The 21,511-nt window shown below is 38.0% G+C and overlaps 1 protein-coding gene across 7 annotated transcripts in view; it reads right to left on the reverse strand.

The window, feature by feature from the left end:
* LYPD6 (LY6/PLAUR domain containing 6) overlaps positions 1 to 21,511 on the reverse strand; it is a 163,568-nt gene that overhangs the window by 4,048 nt on the left and 138,009 nt on the right. For all 7 annotated transcript variants that reach the window (XM_069066713.1, XM_069066709.1, XM_069066711.1 and 4 more), the window contains 2 exons: positions 12,570 to 12,668; positions 1,682 to 1,812 (listed from right to left, as the gene is read on the reverse strand). In XM_069066713.1, coding sequence (XP_068922814.1) covers positions 1,682 to 1,812; positions 12,570 to 12,668 — 230 coding nt within the window. The remainder of the gene's footprint in view (positions 1 to 1,681; positions 1,813 to 12,569; positions 12,669 to 21,511) is intronic.

Below are 21,511 nucleotides of genomic sequence, written 5' to 3' on the forward strand. Positions count from 1 at the left end.
TTCCTTCCTTCCTTCCTTCCTTCCTTCCTTCCTTCCTTCCCTCCTTCCTTCCAGAGTCAGCCTCAGAGCCTTAGACTTTAAGTCTAGTCTCCGATATGTACAGATTGTATGACTAAGCAAGTCACTCAACCTCTGAGTGCTCTAAGCAACTCTTTACCTGAATTGGTAGAGGGAGTTTCCTCCTTTGAGAGGAGTGAAATATATAGCAATGAAAATGCAAATCTAATCCATATTCCTATTACAAAGGGAGAGAGAGAGATTTGGAAATGATGATTAAAAACCAAAACAAAATATATCAATGATATTTTCAAAGGCTTTCCTTAAAATGTTCCTGTGAGGTGTAAGACTATATTATCAGTTACACTTTACAAATAAAAAAGTTGAAGCTTGTAAGATGTAAGTATCTTGTCTACAGTTACAATAGAGGGGTCAGGATTAGGATTGGTCAGTGACTCAGAGAAGTAATTGGTAGAGGGAGAAGAGTATGATTGCTCCTTTTTTTTTTAAGATCTGAGGCATATCTGCTTATGGATAACAAATCCAGACACCCTACTACCAAGGCTGCCCCTTCCCTTTCTTTAAACACCCATTACATTGCCCTTCTGAGACTTTTCCATCTTCCTCTTGCTTTTAAGGCCACATTGGATGTTCGGTTTAACTTAAATTCGTTTGAGTGAAATGATAGAGGTAAGAGACTTGGGTAAGTAAAAATAGCACGGTATGTCCTGGATCCCATTACCTTCCTTAGGGAAAGCTCTAAATACCACCCCATCTACCCAGGGTGAATCCATGCAGCAGCACTAACCAAACTCAAGAGCTAGTGGGTACCTTCTCAAATAAACATTCCAAAGAGAGAAATGGGCCTCTCTTTTATCCAAAGCAACCGTCAAATATACTCTGTACTGAGTGCAAAGCCATCAAAAGTTACACTGGCTAGGAGTTTGTGCAAAGTTTTCCCTTTGCTCTTCCCCTCCTGCCCCAAAACCTAGTTATTATATTCCTCCTCAGAAAGAAGAGTTGCCAACCTAATAAGAACATTTATTTACTGGGTCTGTATTTTCAAGAATCTGAAGACACTGTTTGACAGCCCCTTGGCTTCCCTGGCTTCCTTCAAGTCCCAACTAAGTCACCTTCTGTAGATAGGCTTTCTAATTCTAGTGCCTTCCCTCTGTTAATCATTTCCTATTTATCCCGAATTTGGCTTGATTGTGCATATTTGTTTGCTTGTTGTAAGCACCATGAGGGCAGGGATAGTTAGTCTCCTGCCTTTTTTTGTACTTACAGTGCCTAGCACAGTTCCTGGAACATTTTAGGTGATTCATTAATGTTTACTGACTGCCTGACTGATGATAGTGCTCATTCTGGGTTCCCTTTTCACTTAATCTTAGAGTTTATAAGGGTAAAACTGGAGGAGGAAATGGCAAATCACTCCAGTATCTTTGCCAAGAAAACCCCAAATGGGGTCACAAGGAGTCAGACAACATTGGGAAAAAGAAAAAGAAAAAGACTGACCATATGAGGGTAAGCAGGAGAGTATACTCCCTTAAAGAGGGAGAATAAAGATAGTTTAAGGAAGTAGCAACTTAGTAGGCTCTGGGGAGTGAACTGTGGACAAAGGCAGGTCTATGACTTATTAGAATTCCATCTGATTTGTACCAATCACGTTCATTTGATCCCTGACCTTGTGTCCTTCTTGTTCTAAGTCTACACAGCCAGTAGATGAGCATTCTTCTAGAGGAACACAACGTTTGGTGACGGATATGCTGTTTCCAGTGGTTTCCATGATGTGTTGAGTGTAGCAGTATCTGGTCTCTGTTAAACAAATAAAACACTTTTTATTTGAGAGGGGAAAAGTCAACTCAACATACCTCAGAGTCAAAAGTCTTTTGCACACAAGACAATGGGGAGACAAACTTTCACCTCAGTGAAAGGACATTAATCACAACATGCATATACCAATACAAACATTATTTTATCTTTTAATTTTCAACATCTTGAAATTTTTATCCAATCACACTCACTTTCTATTTTTGTCAGCTTACCCTTGGGTACATGATGGCATTCTAAACAACATGGATCTGGGTCCCTTTCATAACCATAAGCTAAGAAAGATGTAATTTCCCCCTTTGTCAGGAGTAGGGACATCCTTCCTCTATTTTTTTTTTTTAATTTGAGTGGAGGGATAAGGTAGGAGTGTCTAGTGATAAGGATTTGCAAGGGGGTTGAAAATTCAATTCAAAGAATTTATTAAGAGCTTACTATGTTCAAGGTTTGAGTCAGCGTGGTATAACAGATAAATAAACTTACAAATTCATAGAGACCTGGGTTGAAATCCCACTTTTAAAACATAGTGACTGTATGGGGGTGGCTAGGTGGTGCAGTGAATAGGGCACCGGCCCTGGAGTCAGGAGGACCTGAGTTCAAATCCGGCCTCAGACACAACACAAAAACTAGCCTGTGACCTTGGGCAAGTCACTTAACCCCAGTTGCCCTCCAAAAAGAAAAAAAAGCATAGTGACTGTGAAACTTTGTTCCATAGCCTTTTATTTAACCTAGAAAACAATCTAAAATACGGGCTCTTAATTTTGTGTCATGGACACCATTAGCAGTCTGGTGAAATCCATGGACCTCTTCTCAAAGCAATGTTTTTAAATTCATAAAATAAAATACATATGATTACAAAGGAAACCAATTATATTGAACTATAGTTGTCAATTTTAAGAAAATTTTAAGAAAATTCATGACTACAAAATCTATCCACAGACTCCTTGAGGAGGTATTGGGAAATTTATATTGGTAAAAAGGAGTTTCCAATGAAATCATAGGGCCAGTCCCCCCAAAATGTTAAGGGCATTCTTTGAAAGCTAGGGAGTTCCAGTCATGTAATTTCATCAGAATAAAAATAAGCAGTCTGCAAACTCCTACCACTGATGAGTTTTTAACTATCATCTTAAGAAAATTGCCTGGAGCACTGAGAAGTTAATAGCAAAGCATTAGAGGCAGGATGGAAGCCCAGGTCTCCTTATTCACTATACCAGACTGGAGATACAAAGGCAGAAATGTAATATAGCCCCTAACCTCAAGAAGCTAGTGTTCTACTGGGAGATTTTTTTTTTGAGTCAACAAATATGCAAATACAAGACAATTTAAGAAGGGAGTGTTAATAACTAGTATTTTAACACATATTTGAGAAATATAGGGATAATGGAACAGGAATAACTTAGCCTGGGAAATTAGGTAACTATGGTCTTCCAGTACATCAAGTTCATAAAAGTTGGTCATTAGGAGGAATTTTCTTTAGGTACAAGAAAAACTCTTTTAACTATAAAGTTGCCTAGATGCTTATATGGCTTAAATAGTAAAACTGGGAAAAAAAATCAGTTCAGGTGTTTATTAAAAGATAAGGGAACATGTCAATCTAAGATGGGCCCAGTTCCATGATGCTTAACTCCCACTTAGACCTTCGCATGTTAAACAATGTTTTGTACCATGTCCTCTGGTCCTCCTATAACTCTAAGAAAAACGTATAATTTTCTCAATTTTGCAGATAAACATAATGAAACTGAGACACAAATTCAAATGCCCAACTACACAGAGCTACTACATGCTAGAGACAGGACTAGACCTCAAGTTTTCTGGATCCAGCATGCCTTCCTTTTAAACCATGGGGCCTCTCTGCATGAAGGCAGCATGATAAATTAGATAATCTTTTAATGTCTCTCCTGAGCCTGTAAGTCTGTGAAAACTCCAGGTATTGTGAAACATCATGGAAATGTTTAAATGTAATTTAAAAACTAAAGAAAGATGACTGTTTCCTAGCATAATTCTAGAAGACCTCCAGGCAGTGTCCTACTTTCTAGGCCTCAGTCTTCAGGTCTAAAAAATAGTAAATAATTCTTAAGAGGTATCATTGTACCATTTCTCCACTCTACCTTGGATACACCTAGGAATACTTTATACATTTTAGGCATTCAATGGCTAATGCAGAATTATGACCTACTATGATGTTATTTATTGGGCAATAAAAAACCCCACCAGACTCCGTCATCATTTTGGCATCTTGTAACTTAAGAAGCAATAATATCTAGGGCAAGAGAGCTTGAGCATTTCAGGTGCTGGTTATGAGCCAACACAGACCACTTGTATGCATTTTTTTTGAAACCATGAAAATATAGGGATCTTAATAAGCTTTCTAGACATTTTCAATGAAGAAGTTCATGAATATTCTCTGGTTGAGTCAAATTACTTATAGAAACTTGCCAAAATATACCACAGTGCACATTTATAGTTACTACTTATCTAGGGTGACCCCATTTTTCAGCAACAGTTTAATGAGAACCAGCTCTAAGTAGCCTTATTTTCCTAATCTTTTAATGTCTAGGCTTACTGCATCATAGACTAAGAGCTAAAAGGGGTTGTCTAGCAATAATAACAACAATAATAAACAATAGCTATATTAATATAATAATACAAATATAAATAATATATAGTGCTTATAAGATATTACATATATAAATTTATATATAAAACAAATAATAATAATAATTAGTAGTAGTGATAGTTAACATTTATATAGTACTGTAAGGTTTACAAAGAGCTTTACATTTACATTTAAGGACTTGAAACCTAGAGGTCTAGAATGACTTGCCTAAGTGGCAGAGCCAAGATTCAAATTGAGGTCTTCTGACTGAAAATCCAGACCATTTTCTAGTGCACAAATGAAGTTCTTTTGAAGGAAGATGAGAGAACAGAGTTGCTACCAAAAGAAACTGGAAATTTAGTGACTGGATATTCTTGGCCCAAAGCCTTTACAGTATTTTATAAATACTGCTATGACCTGATCCCTTTTTGAAGAGGAGGGAGGCATCAGTTCCCTTTGAGACAGGGGGAAGGCAATCTTTCTCTTAGGCTATTATTTAGTGAACTGGGAATGATTTTATTGAATAGGCGCCACTGACCTGTAAGCATTAATACGTCTGCTAGAGGGGTCTGTGGACTATTCACTAGGATGGGTCCAAGTCAAGGTACTCTTCACAGAAGCTCTTGGCAATGACATAAACCTCCCATTCCTTTACCTCGATCAAGCCAATAAAAAAGGAATGATCTTATCTCCTACACTCACCTCATCAGGCCAAGGAAGGGGCCACATAACTAAAAGCAGCTGCCTAGGGTTTTACTGCTCCAAAGGCAAATATAAACTACTGTGATAAGATCTCATCCAGCATTCAGGTAAAACACTTTATGACTTCAAGTTTATAGATCAGATATGTTCTCCAAACAATGAATTATCCCAGTTTTAAAGTAGCTTTTGGTGACAATGATTTGTTCAATCTAGACATAACTTTCCCCTTACACCTTTCCACTCAGCAACAAGCAATTTAATTACCTTCTTGGTAAAATTATTCCATTGAATAAGATGCAATGAGGAATAAAAATATCTGCTGAGTTTACCCTTTGTAAGAGCAAAGACCCTGCTCAAAGAATAGAAAGGAACAGGTAAGTCTTTGTTGTTCAAATCCCCATCTGGGGAGATTCACTTATGAGTTTTGCAAGGATATATAATTTTTATTCAGGCTTTGCAAATTAAATCAATACAAATATGATGAAAAACAAACAAAAATCTGCATTGCTTCTACTATCATCAGGGCATCAGAGAGAAAGCTCACTCCTATGCAATTAGAACCCCAGTATTCATTCCACTCCTTCTCTCACCCAAATACTGGGCTTGGAAGTACATTCCTTCTTCTTCTGTTCCCAATGTGAAAGGAATCAACCAACCCTAATTCTTTGACAAAGCAATTTCCTTGCAAAACTCATTCAGACACTTGGTCTCAAAATTGTAGGTGGACTGTAATGTTGGTGAATACTGAACATCAGCTGCAGAACACTATTAACCATGTATTTTGATAGCCCATGAGTTAGTCTTGAATTTATGTAAGAAATGGGCTCCCTGATAAATCCAGGTAAAAGGGTTTCAAAGGCTTTGTTCTAAAGATAACAGGTGGATTTGAATTTCTACTTGGTTAGTTTTTGGCCACTAAAATCCCATATTCTTGTAAATACATAATATTCCCACAGGTTGTGAAACAAAAATCGCTCGCTATGAGCTTCGCAGAAATTGTACCAAAAGCAGATTCAGGAAAGATTGTTCAATGAATTATTTATTGAAAAAACCAGAAACATGATTTTCATTGAGCCTTTACACATATGTACAGAGACATCACGTTCCCATTAATGTTCATATCCAAGTTCTGAAATGGAAAACCATCGAAGGCCATGATGCTTAGCCATTGTGTGGCAGGTAGTAATATAGGTTTCTTCTGATCATTAACATTCAGCTCTTCATAACGAGGATCTTTGTTTTTATGCCACTTGGCTTATGCAGTATGGACAACATTATTCTAAAAAATGAATGAATCATATTCAAAAAGGTTTCTTGCAAATTGGTTGAGTATGCACATTGCTTTCCCCCACAGAACTATGATATTTTAATTCTTTAGGAATATATTCATTAATTGAAGAGATGTAGAGGGGAAAACTCCATTTGAAAGATAAGAAACAAAAGGGAGATATGTTTTGAAAGTGTTACAATGAGTGACTAAAAAAAAAGAACACTGAAATAGTCTTTTCTTGGTACATCTACAATCAATTTATGCAGCTCAAAGTGGAAGATAAATAAAACATTTTACATTACTATTTGTTCTTCCTCTCCCTTCCTCTTCTTCTATATGGGCTTTCTTTCATTTACAGGACACAGCCAGGTTAAGTGACTTGCCTGTGGTGACACAGCATACACATATCACAAGTGGGAATTAAAGCCAATCTTCCTGACTTCCAGGCTAGTTCTCCATCGGATCCCTCATACAGATCCTCATACTGTCTCCCCTGTTTTGTTATCTCAGATGGTCTCATTATCACATTTTAAAAGCAAAGAGAAGTTCAAGGTAACAGAAAACTGAAAAGGAAAAGGAGGAACCCAAATCAGTTGTCAAATGAGCTACTTTATTTGAAAACTACTGAGTACACTGGCTTGCATATAATACATGCTTAATAAATCCCCCTTGACTATTTGTTTCTGGGAATTATCACATACTCTCTTGGTCTTTGAAAGACAAGAATTTGTTTTTTTCCATTCTTGGCCTCAGGTCCTTCTTACTATTACTTTTTGAGTTTTGTCCAGGGCCCAACCTCTCCACTCCTTTTCCCCTCTGAGCCACAGCTAAGGTCCCCTGGCACACTAGGCTGGAAGTGCTCTTGCCCCCTGAGAACCCTCCAGTGGCTATGATCTTCAGTTCTCTCCTCTGACCTAGAACCAAGACCAAGAACTCAGCTGTCCTGTAAGTGCCAGCAGCTTGCTGTTTCTGCACTCACTGGGCCTGTGCTGATTCCTTCTCACCCAGGACCACATCTCAGCAGCACAGCTGGGCCTGGCATCCCTTATCAGCAGAGATTCCCTCAATCTTCCCCAGCTCAGACCCTCTGACTACTCACCCTGTCTGGGCGGTGAAGCTTCCTATGGCTGAAGTTGAAGCTACCTCCCAAGCCAGCTAGCCCCAGCGCTTAAGGCTGGTTGTTTCAGTGGGGCCACCCTGGAGGTGCTTACACTTCACTCTGGCTGAACCTCCATCCCAAGATCTTTCTTCAGATCTTCTCCAATTGTCCCAGAAGAACCACTGTTCTACCTCAACTCTTGTTTATTTTTGCCCTGCTACATTCACACGGAGGTGCTATTTTGTGTTGTTTGTGGAGGGAATCTGTAGAGCTTGGAATTTTCTGACCTACTCCACCATCTTCCCAGAATCGTCTCTCTACTAGTTGTATCTTATCTCATTCAATGGAATAATCTTACCAAGAAGTTAATTAAGTAACTTAATTAAATAATTCAGCAACCTGAATTCTTGGTTATTTCGGGAAGGAAATCTAGCAAGACACCTTTCCACCTCTTTCTTCATAGTCAATTTCTTTTTTTTTTAATAAGCTAAAATAGGTATCTTTTAAAATTCTAGTTAAAATCCTCTCCTAAAAGCTAATAAAAGATGAATCTAAAGTTTATTTTTTTCCCCCACCACTGGTTCCCAAAGAAACTGTTAAAAGATTTGACTTTCAAATCAATAAGACTAACTTGCTGAGGCAGTCATAGATTGCTCACTCATGTAAGTAAGAAATTCCCCATGGCAGATATTAAAAAGTAAAAATTAACTGTTAGGGGATTTGACTAAATAACAACTACTTTATTATTTATTGCTATTCTCAGCCTCTCCTATGAGAGCTGCAAAACAGACATTTTATTTTTTCATTGACTTGTAAAAAAAAACCCCAAACAACCCACAAACTTCAATTAAGGAAAGAGTCAACAAGCATTTACTAGGTACTCACTATGAGTTGAGTCCTATGCTAAGACTTTGACTTACAAAGTAAGACAAAAAACAGTCCCGGCCTTTAAGAAGCAATCATTCTAAAGGACAGACAGCATGCAAAAAACTCTATACATATACAAAATATGCAGTGTAAATGGAAAGTAGTCTCAGAAAAAAGGAACTATAGGTAGAGGATGGGGAGATAGACCAGTAAAGGCCTCCTCACTTAAGGAAATTATTTTGAAAAATAAAAGGATTAAAAATCATAAAGCAAAAATAGGTTTGTCACTAAGAACTATGTGTGTATGTGTGTGTGTGTGTGACCTGATTAAGCTGGCAAAAAGAGGCATTGTGGAAAGTACACAGGTCTGGTAGTCATGAGACTAGGTTTCTACCAGCTGTAGCTTTGATCAAGTCACTTAATCTCTTTAATTGTCTCCAGTTTCCTCATCTATAAAATGTTTGAGGAGAGGAGAAGAGTCTGAACTAGATGAGTTCTCCCTTTAAACCTAAATAATCCTAGGGAATGTGGAGGTTGGGGATAGAGTGTGATTCCTATTGAAAAGAGTAGACAACTGTATAATTGGAAAACCCAGTTCTAGAAAACAGCATCCAAGGGAGATAGTCATGCTAAGGGAAAGTGTGAAACATTTCAGGATAAACAATGCATAGAGGAATGGATTCCAAACCCTGACAGCCTGAAGGTCCATTAAAAAAAATAATACCCCAATTGGTAAAAACCTAAAACTTTAGCCAAAAATAAATTGCTGGAAAAACTCTTACTGAAAAGTATTTCCAAGCGTGGGATGCTTCAGCCCCTGTTCTTCTGACCACAACAGATTAAGATGCGGTCCAAAGAACTGGTCAGTTTGCATTGCTGCAATCTGTCATCACATCCCTGAAGTACCAGGTGTGTAGTCACATCCCATTCTGCCATGGTTGCATGAACACACCCACTGTGAAAGCTTTTGTAGTTAATCATTCTGCACTTAGGGTTTGGGGATTTTTTTCCCCCTGGAGGTAATTAGCCATTAGACTTACTAAAAGACATTTTTCATGTCAAGGGGTCAATGGCTTCCAGGAAGGGAGGAGGGTGGGGGCAGTAAGGGAATGAGAAAAAGGAGACTAATTTGGCTCAACAAAGAATGAAAAAAATGGCATATCTTGGATTATCAGTTATTGAAAACAAGTTGAACATCAGGCCATTTCTGAATGGCAAAACAACTGAATATAGGCCATTTGAGTCTGGGAGCCAAGATTACTGATCTACTCATTCTGCTTGACTCTCTTTACACACAAAATAAGGAAAGAGCAAAGAGGCTGAATGAAAAAAGAAATTTTGTCCTCTTAGAATGTATTTTTGTTTGTAATTTTTTTTGGCACTCTAAAATTAAACTCATGTAATTTTAAATTATAGATTCGCTTTCTAATGGTATATATGAATTTCATCATAAATAGGGAAATGAATGCCTCAGACAATTTATCTATGTAGATGAAGGGATACTGCATGGTATTGTTGATCAAGTACTGGACTTGGAATCTGGAACACTGGGCTCAAATCCTGCCTCTGGTACTTAATAGCTGTATGACCTTCAACAAGTCCCTTAACTTCTCTGCGCCTGTTTCTTCATCTGTTACATGAGCAGGTTGGATCTGATAGCCTCAAGGTCCCTTCCAGCACTAAATATATGATCCTGTTGTTTGTGCGTTTATTTTCATTTTTCATTCTTTTTAAAAAATTCATTCATTCATTCATTTTTCATTCTTTTGAAAATGTTGTGAAGGTACAGTTCTTGTAAACTTATCTTAGGCAACTAGGACAAGAAGAATTTTTCTTTAAAATCATATTGATTTGGGAGCACGAAAGAGAGCTCTGCATTCACAACCTGGATCATAAAAAAAACCGGAGCAGGACTGATGACTGCTAGTCAGGCAAACTGGTCAACCACAAATGTAAACAATGAAAGTGAACTATGAGCGGCCAGGTCACAGCCAGGCTAGGGCCACACTGGGGCATCAGAGGTCCAATGACAGATTCACTAGTATTCCTGCCACCACTGCTGAGAGCTTCAGGCTACAAGCTAATTATGCTTATCCACTTACTTCTTCAGAGCTTATCACAATCATACTGAGGCCCTCCAACAAAGATAAGACAGTGAAAGAGGATGATTTCACACCAGAGGGAAATATTCTCTCAAACTTTCAGCACCTATTTAAAAATAAAAGATTACCCCAAAACTAAATCTGATAGAATAATTACTGATTAAATCTTAACCACATCCTCCCTACATTAATGAGAATTTGTTCATTAATACTGAACAAAGTCTTATCAGCCTGTGAGGGGGTAGAGTGTGTTTAAATGGGAAACAAATGAAGATCTGGCTGCTAAGGATGGTTATTTTCTGCTGTCTTTGAATCTTTAGAAAATGTGAGTGCATCTCATGACAAATAGCTATCTGATTCAAGAGCCCATAGGAATACAAAGTAATCCCTGATTATCCAGGTACTAACATACAGTATTTCTTTCAGGCTTGAGTTCTTCCTCCCCGTTCTTTGCTCTGTGTGTTTAAATCTCTAACTGAAAGTGAATAGGGGGTACTGAAAGATGGCCTTCGTTTCATGAATGATGAAATATTCATATCTTGTTTCCAACACTGGTAAAAGATTTGCAGGGGGAAGATAACATAAGTATCCACTAAAATAAAGTTTTGTGCCCTTCCCTTTATTGCAGTTACTACATTCTCCCTGGCCCTCATCACTACATGTAATCAAGAAATAATTGACAGTTGTGAGGACTTTAGTACTGTCTATGTGATGGCAACTACTAGAATGAAAAACTGGTGGAACTTATTGGTGTAGTGATGCATAACATTAATCCAATTACCAGAGAGGCTAAGGTGGGTGCTTCTTTTGAGCCTAGGGGGTTCTGAGCTGCAGTGGGTGATGCCCAGCAGTTGTCCACCTGATAATAATAAAATAAGCCAACAAGATCAGGGGACCACCAGCTTGTGAAAGGAAGGGGGAGAACTAGCCCAGGTCAGAAACAGACCAGGTCAAAACTTCTATGACAATTAGTATTAAAGCTATGCTTATGAGTAGCCCCTGTATTTCCAATCTGGGAGAAATAAGGAGACCCAATCTTTCAAAAAATGGTGGATCTGGTGTATTTACTCATTTCAATAACCAAATCCAATATTCAATAACCAAGTCCAATCAATAGGAAAGCTAATATAAATAGAATGGGAGTAGACCAATTATTTCATTGATATGCAGAGCTTCCAATGAGAAAACTCCCTCTTCCAATGCAGATCAGCACTTTTTCTGTTTTAGTTACCCGAAGCAATGAGAGATTAAATACCTTGTTTAGGACCACAGCTAGTCTCTCAGAGGCAAAAGTTGACCCTTGAATTCCTGAATCTAAGAATTATTTCTTATCCACTCTGCCTGAAAAATCAGTCATTAAAATGTCCCTATGATTATCACTCTTCCACCCCTCTCCTTCTACCCTCCCCAAAAGAATCAACCAATTATTGGCTGAATGGCTTTCTCAGTAGCCAACTGCTTTTTCTGGTTGAAGAAAGGAGATGTAAATGAGGTCATCTTCTTCCCAGTTGGGGTATCTAGGTCAGCCTTTAATGCACCAAACTGGCATCTATCCCTTACCCTTTAACTAAAGCAGCTTTAAATTTAGAGCCTTAATGCATCAAGTATATTAAACGTCCCAGCATCCTCATGAAATCACAGGACAGAAATGCCCAGCTACGTAACTGATGAATGGAACCTTTATATGAACATCAATGCACAATTTGCATGGAGGCATTTGCTACACAGTGATTAATGCTGTAAATATTAGAGTGACAGATAGCATCCAATAGCTAGCCATTCTATTTTTGGCTCTGCCTTTGCCTTGATCTAAGACTTTCAGAGCATCACTTAACCCCTTCTGTGCCTCATTGACCATTTGCAAAATGGAGGTAACACTGTTTCCAATATTTGTGGTTCAACTTATGCCTCTGCAAGTCACAGATGAAAGGTATAATAAATGAGTGATGGGATTAAAGCTGCTTCTAACAGCTGCAGGAAGGAAGGGCAGATGAGAAGTGCAAACACATCTCTTTAACATTTTTTCTGTACCTACACTGAATCCAAATCAGAGGCTTTGCCTGCAAGAAACCAGCCCTTATGAACCCATTTTCCTACTGGGAGTTTTACCTCGAGGACAGTAGATATCTGGAGCCCATCGGTTGCATTCATAATTGTCTGCTGCCTTTTCACAGGTGAAACACTTAAATCCACCAGGATATGGGGTGGCTACAACAAAGACCAAGAAAAAAGATTAATATTTTTGGATGTGTGTGGAATCAAGCTTTATCTAGTTGGTAATGTTTTTTTTTTTCCAAAGTAATGCCAAGCTTTTCAGTATTTGCCATTTTTATAACAGTCTTTATGGATTCTTTTCTCTAAGAAGGGAAGAGCATTCATTTATGGCCAATCCTTGCCCACGCCAGAGAATCTTATTTGTGTGGCCTTTATAGACAGAAGGTATGCTAGGCATTCAGGAACACGCTTAGGAGCCTTTGGGGAGATCCACATTTTTCTGAAGAAATTTGAAGAAGAATATGAAACTTTCTAGACCCTCCTAATGCTCAGTTCTATCCCTCCCAAGAGAACACAGAGAACATCACTAATTCCAGGAAGTTTTCTTCAGTCTATGCTACAAATTTCTTCACCCCATATACCTCCATCAGGCTTCCTGAAGGGAGCTTTTAATTGTATCATGTAGCTTTTAAACATAAGCTTTTGGAGGACAGGTATTATACTGTGGCCTCAGCACACCAGAACTTTGAATAATCTTTCATCAGTAAAGGTTTACAGTAGGACTGTCTACCACAAGGCTCCCTTTCCTTTCCACAAAAGTAGTTTTATTTACTGCTAAGATTGTCAACAGCCACTAGATCATGACTGAAGAGCTTTGAATTCCATGAAACCGAACTCCACCATTTTCCCCCTCTTGAAATTTTGGAAGGTATTCTTAACCTTTGTGTATGAGTCATAGATCCCTTTGGCAGCTTGAGTGAAGCCAATAGACTCCTCAGAATAATGCTTTAAAATGCATAAAATAAAATATATAAGATTGCAAAGGAAGTCAATTATTTTGTAATGTTAGTTATCTATATCTATACCTACAACTACAACCTCTATATACCTATAGATATAGATTTATCTATCTCTATATACATACAGGGATATCTATAAATATAGTTGTGTGTGTGTATACAGATCTATAATCTTTCTATTTAGAAACAAGTTCCTGGGTAGTTAGAACTCTACATTTGGTTTTAGAGAGGCCTGAGTTCAGGTCAGTTTTAGTTGTTGGACCTTGAGCAAGATGCTCTCAGGCTCAGTTCCCTTATCTGTCGAATGGAGATGGCATTATTTATACTCCCAAACTCACAGGATTGTTCTGAGATCAAAGGAGAAGACATGTGAAAAGTCTCGGTCATGTTAAAGCACTATATAAATGTAATTTCCCCACAAATTCCCCAGAGTAATTGAAAGTTGCAAACTCTAGAAATACTGCAGCTACAGCGAGCTATTGTCCTCCTTTGCAGATGGCTGAGTCATACTCCTGAAATAATCATCCTCCTGTAAATTACTTTGCCCACATGGAACCAATTAAGAACGTTATTGACCATAAATGAAGGAGGAGGCGGCTGCTAAAAGCCAATGTTATGAGCCAGATATAACAGATTTTCACCTTGCCCAGAGTAACTATCCATTCAAGCACAGAATTGACTGTGAAGACATCTGATAGGATTAAAAAGTGTAAAAAGGAATAACACAACACTAACAAAAGCGTTTCATGCAAACCTCCTGGCTGGTTTATTGCTCAGTGTACCTGCTAACCATTTGCTAACTCTCGCCATTTTTTTTTTTTGATCCAGTATCCTTCAATGAACTTTTCCCAAGCACAGGATGGATATCACTTGTTGAATTTGCCATTTTCAGATTCGTGTTGGACTAGATGGCCTCTGAGGGCCCTCCAAAACTCTAAAATTCTGTGAACTTTGAAAGGTCCATGATTTTATCATATTCATGCTCCCTCCATAAAGAGATTGCAATTTCTCCTTGTGTCAGTTGGCTGGCTGTAGTTGAAAAATCCATCACCTGGAGGCCAAGCTTCTGGTTGTGCATCTCTGAACTCTGAGGTGGGTTCTCAGACAACAGACATAGATTCCATTGCCAGGCCTGAACTTGAAGTCTTGCCAGCTCAGGACGACAGGTCAGAGCTTGTGATGCATTTGCATAGTCTTCAAGAACTCCCTGTTACCTGGAGCCAAGTTGAAGCCTTAGAGGGGGGATAGCAGGACTTGGAAAACTACAATTTCAAGGTGATGATAATAAGAAAAGATAACAATTCTCTCCACAAGGGCAGGTGATTTCAACTAATTTGATTTAAAAAAGATTATTTTGTGTATCTCTGCATATACAATTTATATTTTCTCTATTAGTCTCTTATTTAAGAGGTGGTTAATACTTTAAAATAGAAGAGATCATTCCTTATGGACAAGTCCACACTGGAAAAATTTATAACATAGAGGTTTTCAAATTCATATAATACATAGGCTTTTGAAATTCACAGAGGACCTTCTATTTTATGTACTATCTGAAAAGTGCAAAGCACAGCACCCCTTACCGAATAATCATTCTATAAATATGAGTTGGGTTTAATTGAATCAAAAGAAAAATGAAAGAAAGAATCTTGGGAATGTGCACTAATTTTAGAAATTAAAAAAAAAAGTTCTGCTGTCCAAGCTTAAATAAAAACCACAAAGTACAGATGATCCTAAAGGACACAGGATCTTTAACATTCTGCTTATGTAATCTAAAGAGGAACTAAGAAGGAGTTTTGAAAAATATGTAAATGACATGTCAAGGGACAGCATTCCTCTCCAAGTGATCATCACACGCGCCAAGCTTTATGACTGCAACCTAGCCATACCACTTCAATCGGCATGATAAATTCACTAGGACATCCAATTTTATCTGTCTGTCACTGCAGCAAGTGAAAGGCCGGCTGGAATGTTGGATTAGGTACTCCTGGACCCTTTCCCACTCAAGAGATAAATTGAGAACTTTGAATGAAGATTGAAGATCCAAGTGCACTGAGAATAAACGTATCGAATACCTGGCCATTAATAAAGAGCTGCACACATGCATGTGGGTTATTTAATGGAATCTTAACCTCTGGATTCTCTCAGCAAAACTCTGGTAACACATTAGATTAAATTAAATGGATTTTCCAGATGCTGTCATCTTTTGCCTCAGCAGGCATAAGCTCTGAAAGTAATACAACCTCAGCAGAAATTCAAAGAGGAAAGTGAGCTGAGAAACTCTATAGGGAAAAGGATCTATGCTCAGAGCTCTTATCTCTGATTGTATTAAGTTAAGCAATAGATGTGTACATTGTGAACATGACGTGGTAATTGACCAGATGAGCTCCTTTTGAATATTTTTACATTATAGCTTTACATTATAATATTATAAATTTCCACGAGGCACACTGGATTTTCCATAGCTATAATTCAAAACCTACTCGTTGGTTTAATTATTACTTGCTGTTGATAGTACCAATTATCAAAACAAAGAGACTATTCCATCCTCTCCACTAACCTCTCTTCTATGCCTCATGATGGATTTGTAGGTATCCTAAGTCACCAGTTCTAGACCATTGCAGACAAAATGGCTAAACCCTTCCCTTAGAAAGGATTTTGATGAAAATAAATTCTACCTTTGGCCCCCTACATGAACAACTGTCTTCTGTAATGTGCTAACTGATACTACATCTGATAAAAGAGGGGAAAAAAGGAGAAGGAAAGAGGCTGCTAAGAGATATACCCTGTTTTCTCTTTTGTTACTTCAAAGCAATAGCGGAGCAAGGAGAGTTTCAAATCGTTGTTGCCACAGCTGTGAATGAATCTAATTTGGCTCTTGATCACAGAGTTCATAAGCTTAGTACTCAGTATTTCAGGGCAGAAGTCCTTGGTCCCTCAAGAGAAGGTGATTATAAAACAAGAAAAGAAACTCCAGAGTGCCCAGTTACTTCCTGTAACATTATCTTCCCATTAACTCCCGTGGTCAGCAATGGTTCAACCTGCCATAATTCATTTGTAAGGCTTTGGAAAAGATTCAGGCTTTGTTTTGAATCTCTTGGAATTTCTAACTGGGCAATGGACAAAGGACTTTAGTTACCGAAAACTGCTGAAAAAAAAATGAAACCTTATTTTTAAACATACTGATGTGGAAAGTATATACACTTTAAAAAAATTCTTACAAAAATTTATTTCCATATTTCTTAGAACCAGGATGTAAACAGCAAAATGAAAGAAATCTAATCCCTGCCTATTCTCCTCTTTATATATCTGCCAAAAAGAAAAGAAATAGTCAACTTAATTTTAATAATATCTACATTTTTCTGATAGAATGAAGGCTATTGAAAACTTTAATGAAAACCTTTCACTCTAGAAGTCTTATATAGGTTTGTGAATACATTCTATTGGCCCTGTGCCTCATGATGATGATGAAATAAAAGTAAGCATCATGCTGGGGTCAATTCTGTCATGTGCATGCTCAGAAGGGAGGTTTTAACATTCACCCAGAGAAAAATCAGGCATTCTGAGAAAAGCTTTCTCTTCCAAGGAAAGAAACGGAAAATAGCTATGGTCATTTAAAACATCAAATCATCCATCATTTATTCAATCAATCGATAAACATATATTAAATTCCTACTTTGTGTCAGATACTGTGCCAAGTGCCATTGGGTTTGACAACCAAAAAAGTAGTTTTCTTGGGCAGCTAAGTGGTACAGTAGATAGAATGTTGGGCCTGATGTCAGGAAAATTCATTTTTGGAAATTAAAATCTAGCCCCAGGTTCTTAGCATCTGTGTGACCCTGGGCAAGTCACTTAACCCTGTCTGCCTCAGTTTCCTCAGCTATAATGTGAGCTGGAGAAGGAAGTGGAAAATCACTCCAGTATCTTTGCCAAGAAAACCACAAATGGGGTTATAAAGAGTTGAATATGACTGAAACTGCTAAATAAGTAGTTTCTTTGCTCTTAACATATAAGCTCCTCTTTTGAAATATTTTGTTAGACCAAGCTTTATCATTTTGAATAAGAAAATACAAAAATCAAACAATCCAACAAATTATATATTAGAATGTTATTTTATAATAGTCTCAAAACTCTGAAAGCCACATTTGTTTGTTTATTTATAAAGCCTCAGAAAACCTGGAAATCAGAGAATTAAGAGCTATGAAGATAGCAATAAGGTAGAGGTGACATTTAGAAAGCACTATGAGAGTTAGGAAGCCTTTGTATGTCTGTTTTGATTTGATCTCACAACCACTCTATGAGCTTGGTGTTATAATTAACCCTTCTTTACAGATGAGAAAACCGAGGCTTAAAGAGGGTAAGTGATTTGCCCAGGGTCACACAGCTAGCAAGCATTTTAGGTGGTATTTGAACTTAGACCTTCCTGACTCCAATTCCAGATTCCAGCCATCTAAATACCCTGGGAGAAGCTCTGGGCCAGTAAAATTCCAAACCTTTTCTTTCCAAAATTGCACAATCTTTGAAGAATCAAAATCAAAGGTGAACAAAAAGACAATGAAGAGACTCATAGTGGGCATAAGTAGGCCTTAGCACATTACCAATATTGTCTTATAAGCAAAGAATGATACCCTGGCATCCATGGAATATTAAAAGATCAATTATGAGGCCTCTAGTATATTGAGTAGATCCTCTATATAGGACTTATGAAAGTGGCACAAGAGGAGAAGACAAGAATCGTTGCCCCCTGCTTCAGTGGAGAGAACCTCAAATCAGTAGGATCATGGATCCATCAAAGCATTGAAGTTCCCTTCCAATACTGATCTCACTTATTAATATCTGGCAACTGTGCAATGCTTGTGAAAAATAGATCTACACTGAACTAACTCTGATCCAGTTCTCAGCAAAAACCATGCAATTGCCCCACTGAGGAGACTGACGTTAACATTGTTCCTCTTGATCAAATTTAACATCTCTTGTTATGGAATTCTGGTTGAGTGGTTGTCCGCATGGAGAATGGGTTAATTTCACTTGCTGACTAAATCTATACCTATAAAATGGAGAATTAGGGAAATTCTAAAAAATAGCTAAAAATCAAAATGAAAGGCATTATGGTATAATTGATAGACCATAGGATTCAAAGTCAAGGAGACCTGGGATTCAAATACCACCTCAGACACTTCACTAGCTTTGTGACCTTGGGTCAGTCACTTAACCTTTCTGTGTCTCATTTCATTCACCTGTAAAATGAGAGAATTAGATTTAATAGCTTTCAGAACTTAGCATTCTGCCTGGAGCATAGTAGGTACTTAGAAAATGCTCATTGGGGGCAGCTAGGTAGCACTCAAGTCAGGATGACCTGAGTTCAAATGTAGCCTCTGACTAGACACGACACCAGCTGTGTGACCCTGGGCAAGTCACTTAACCCCAATTGCGAAGAAGGAAGAAAAGAAGAAGAAGGAGAAGAAGGAGGAGGAGAAGAAGAAGGAGGAGGAGGAGGAGGAAGAGGAGGAGAAGGAGGAGGAGGAGGAGGAGGAGAAGAAGAAGAAGAAGAAGAAGAAGAAGAAGAAGAAGAAGAAGAAGAAGAAGAAGAAGAAGAAGAAGAAGAAGAAGAAGAAGAAGAAGAAAGAAGAAAGAAGTTCATTGCCTTCACTCTAAGATTCCACTTGGCTCTAAATGTATGATCCTATGAAAATAATCTATCTTTTGCATGAAACACAACTGTCAGAGTTAATATACAGAAAGCTGTTTAGAGATATAAGTAACAATCTAAAAATGTTTAAATGTACCTCTATCAAGTACAGAAATACATTTAAGACCATTTGGAAACCAAAGGGTAAAGACATCTTCAAAAGACGACTCCTATTAATGCCACTGTCACGGTGTCTAATTCATCGTTGACCAGGTGGGAACAGATTCTTCTGTCTTTTCTCTGGATTTCAAAATCATATCAGAGAAATTTTCAAGGGCATCACTTCTCACAGGTACCTCACACCAGGTTCACCATTTTATTTATTTATTTTTGCCTTGGGTTATTGTTGTTGTTGTTGAGTCTTTTCAGTTGGCTGGCACTTTGTGACCCCTTTGGGGATTTTCTTGGCAAAGATAATGACACAGTTTTGCCATTTTTTCTCCCCAGTTCATTTTATAGATGAGAAAACTGAAGCCAACAGGGTGAAGTGACGTGTTCAGGGTCACATAGCTAGTGTCTAAGGTTAACTTTGAACTCAGAGAGATGAGTCTTCTTGACCCTATGTCCAATGCTCTATCCCCTGTGCCACCTAGCTGCCCCCTTTAGGTTAGAGGTAGTTTTATATTTACACTCACGCTCTGTAAATCATTCTCCACACTTGGGCGATGTTGCCTGGGATAGATCATTGGGTTTGAAGTCATACATCATAGATTTAGAGCTGGAAGGTATGTTAAAGATCAAGCCTAAACCCTCTCATTTTCTACAAATAAGGAATCTGAGGCATAGATAGGTTAAGTGACTTGTTCAAGGTCAGACAGCTAGTAATCGCCTGGAGCAAGATTTGAATTCATGCTTTCCTGGCTCCAAGTCCAGCATTACACCACCTAGACAGGAAGATCCAGGCTTGCCTCTGGACCCAAATACTAGAAACGACCTTAGGGAAATTGCATAACCTGTTGCATCCTCATTTTCCACATTTGTAAAATGAGGGAAATGATAGAACCTACTTCACAGGGCTACTGTGAGGATCAAATGAAACATGGGGTGTAAAGTGCTTTTCAAAACTTAAAACACCCTATCAACAGGAACTTAGTATTTTCATCATTAGCGATTCATTCAAAAATTGATATGCCAACCAGCAAATGTTCAGGTCTCCTCAGAGAGTCTATGACTTGTAAGTGATTGAGGCAAAAGTGATTTAGGCTTTAAATTATTCAGATGACTGCTTCCTTCTCCTCTACTTTATATAGGTAGATATACAACCTTGGAGAAGATTTAGCCTGGGGCCAATGTATTAGAGTAGGCATCACTAAGCATGTCATGTTGCTACCCCTTCTCACTACTAAATCTGCATGTGCAAGTGTCAAAGTGTCTTTTATAAACACACACTCTGGGTAAAAAAATGAACTAAATGCTGAAGAAAACCCTGACCCACATCACTCCTTATTACAAGGCCTCATTGTATGTGTAACTGACCCTGAGCACTCCAGGCCTATGCTAGGTAAATACAAGTTCTAACAAGTCCTATTGAGCTGAAGAGTTTTCATGTACAGGCCAAACCCAGGACTATTTGTCTATTGTCTGAGGACCAGTTCGACTAAGTTTAAAGAGGTTCACACCATAAGGTAATGAATTTCTTTCATACACAATTAATGAAAATCATTTTAAACAATAAATGTCTGTGTTTTGCATAAATGGATTTCCCACCATATTGAAATAAATGGAACAAGAAAAGTATCATTATTTAGGTAAAAGGACAAAAGGTAGTCTGGAAAAAAGGAAACCTTTTCGCCATCTTCCTCTCCTCTAAGTGTGCTACTAAAATTACCAACCCTATAAAGCTAAGCAGGGTAGTTGGTATCCTGTACAATTAACTAATATGCTCCAGGCTGAATGAAATTGGATGAAAGAAGACAAAATGGTCTAGTATTTTTTGGACATTAACAGTGTACCTGGTACTGTGCAAAATGGAAGTGAAACAATTCCAACTCCCTCAGCTAACCATTTAAACTAAACCATCAAATTCAGATCTAAGTTACATTAAAAGAGGAATCATGGAAGTCCCTAAACATTTGAGATTTCAGAAAGCATTGACAAATGGAGAATGTGTTTAGAGTCAGGAAAGATAGCAATAGAAATAAATACACACACACAAACACACTCAACTTTCACCATGGGGGCAACAGAAAATAATGGTCACTAAAAAACAGAAATAAACTAAAGGGAACAGTCAGGGACTAAAAATGTAGGCTGAGTGAATGAATGATTAGGAAAGAAATCAGGGAGGGAGGGAGAAGAGGGAGAGAGGGAAGGAAGGAAGGAAGGAAGGAAGGAAGGAAGGAAGGAAGGAA

This window comes from Petaurus breviceps, unplaced genomic scaffold (assembly GCF_028583685.1).
Source record: "Petaurus breviceps papuanus isolate PSGF00001 unplaced genomic scaffold, PetGlider_PUasm1.0 90723, whole genome shotgun sequence".
Taxonomy (NCBI): Eukaryota; Metazoa; Chordata; class Mammalia; order Diprotodontia; family Petauridae; genus Petaurus; species Petaurus breviceps.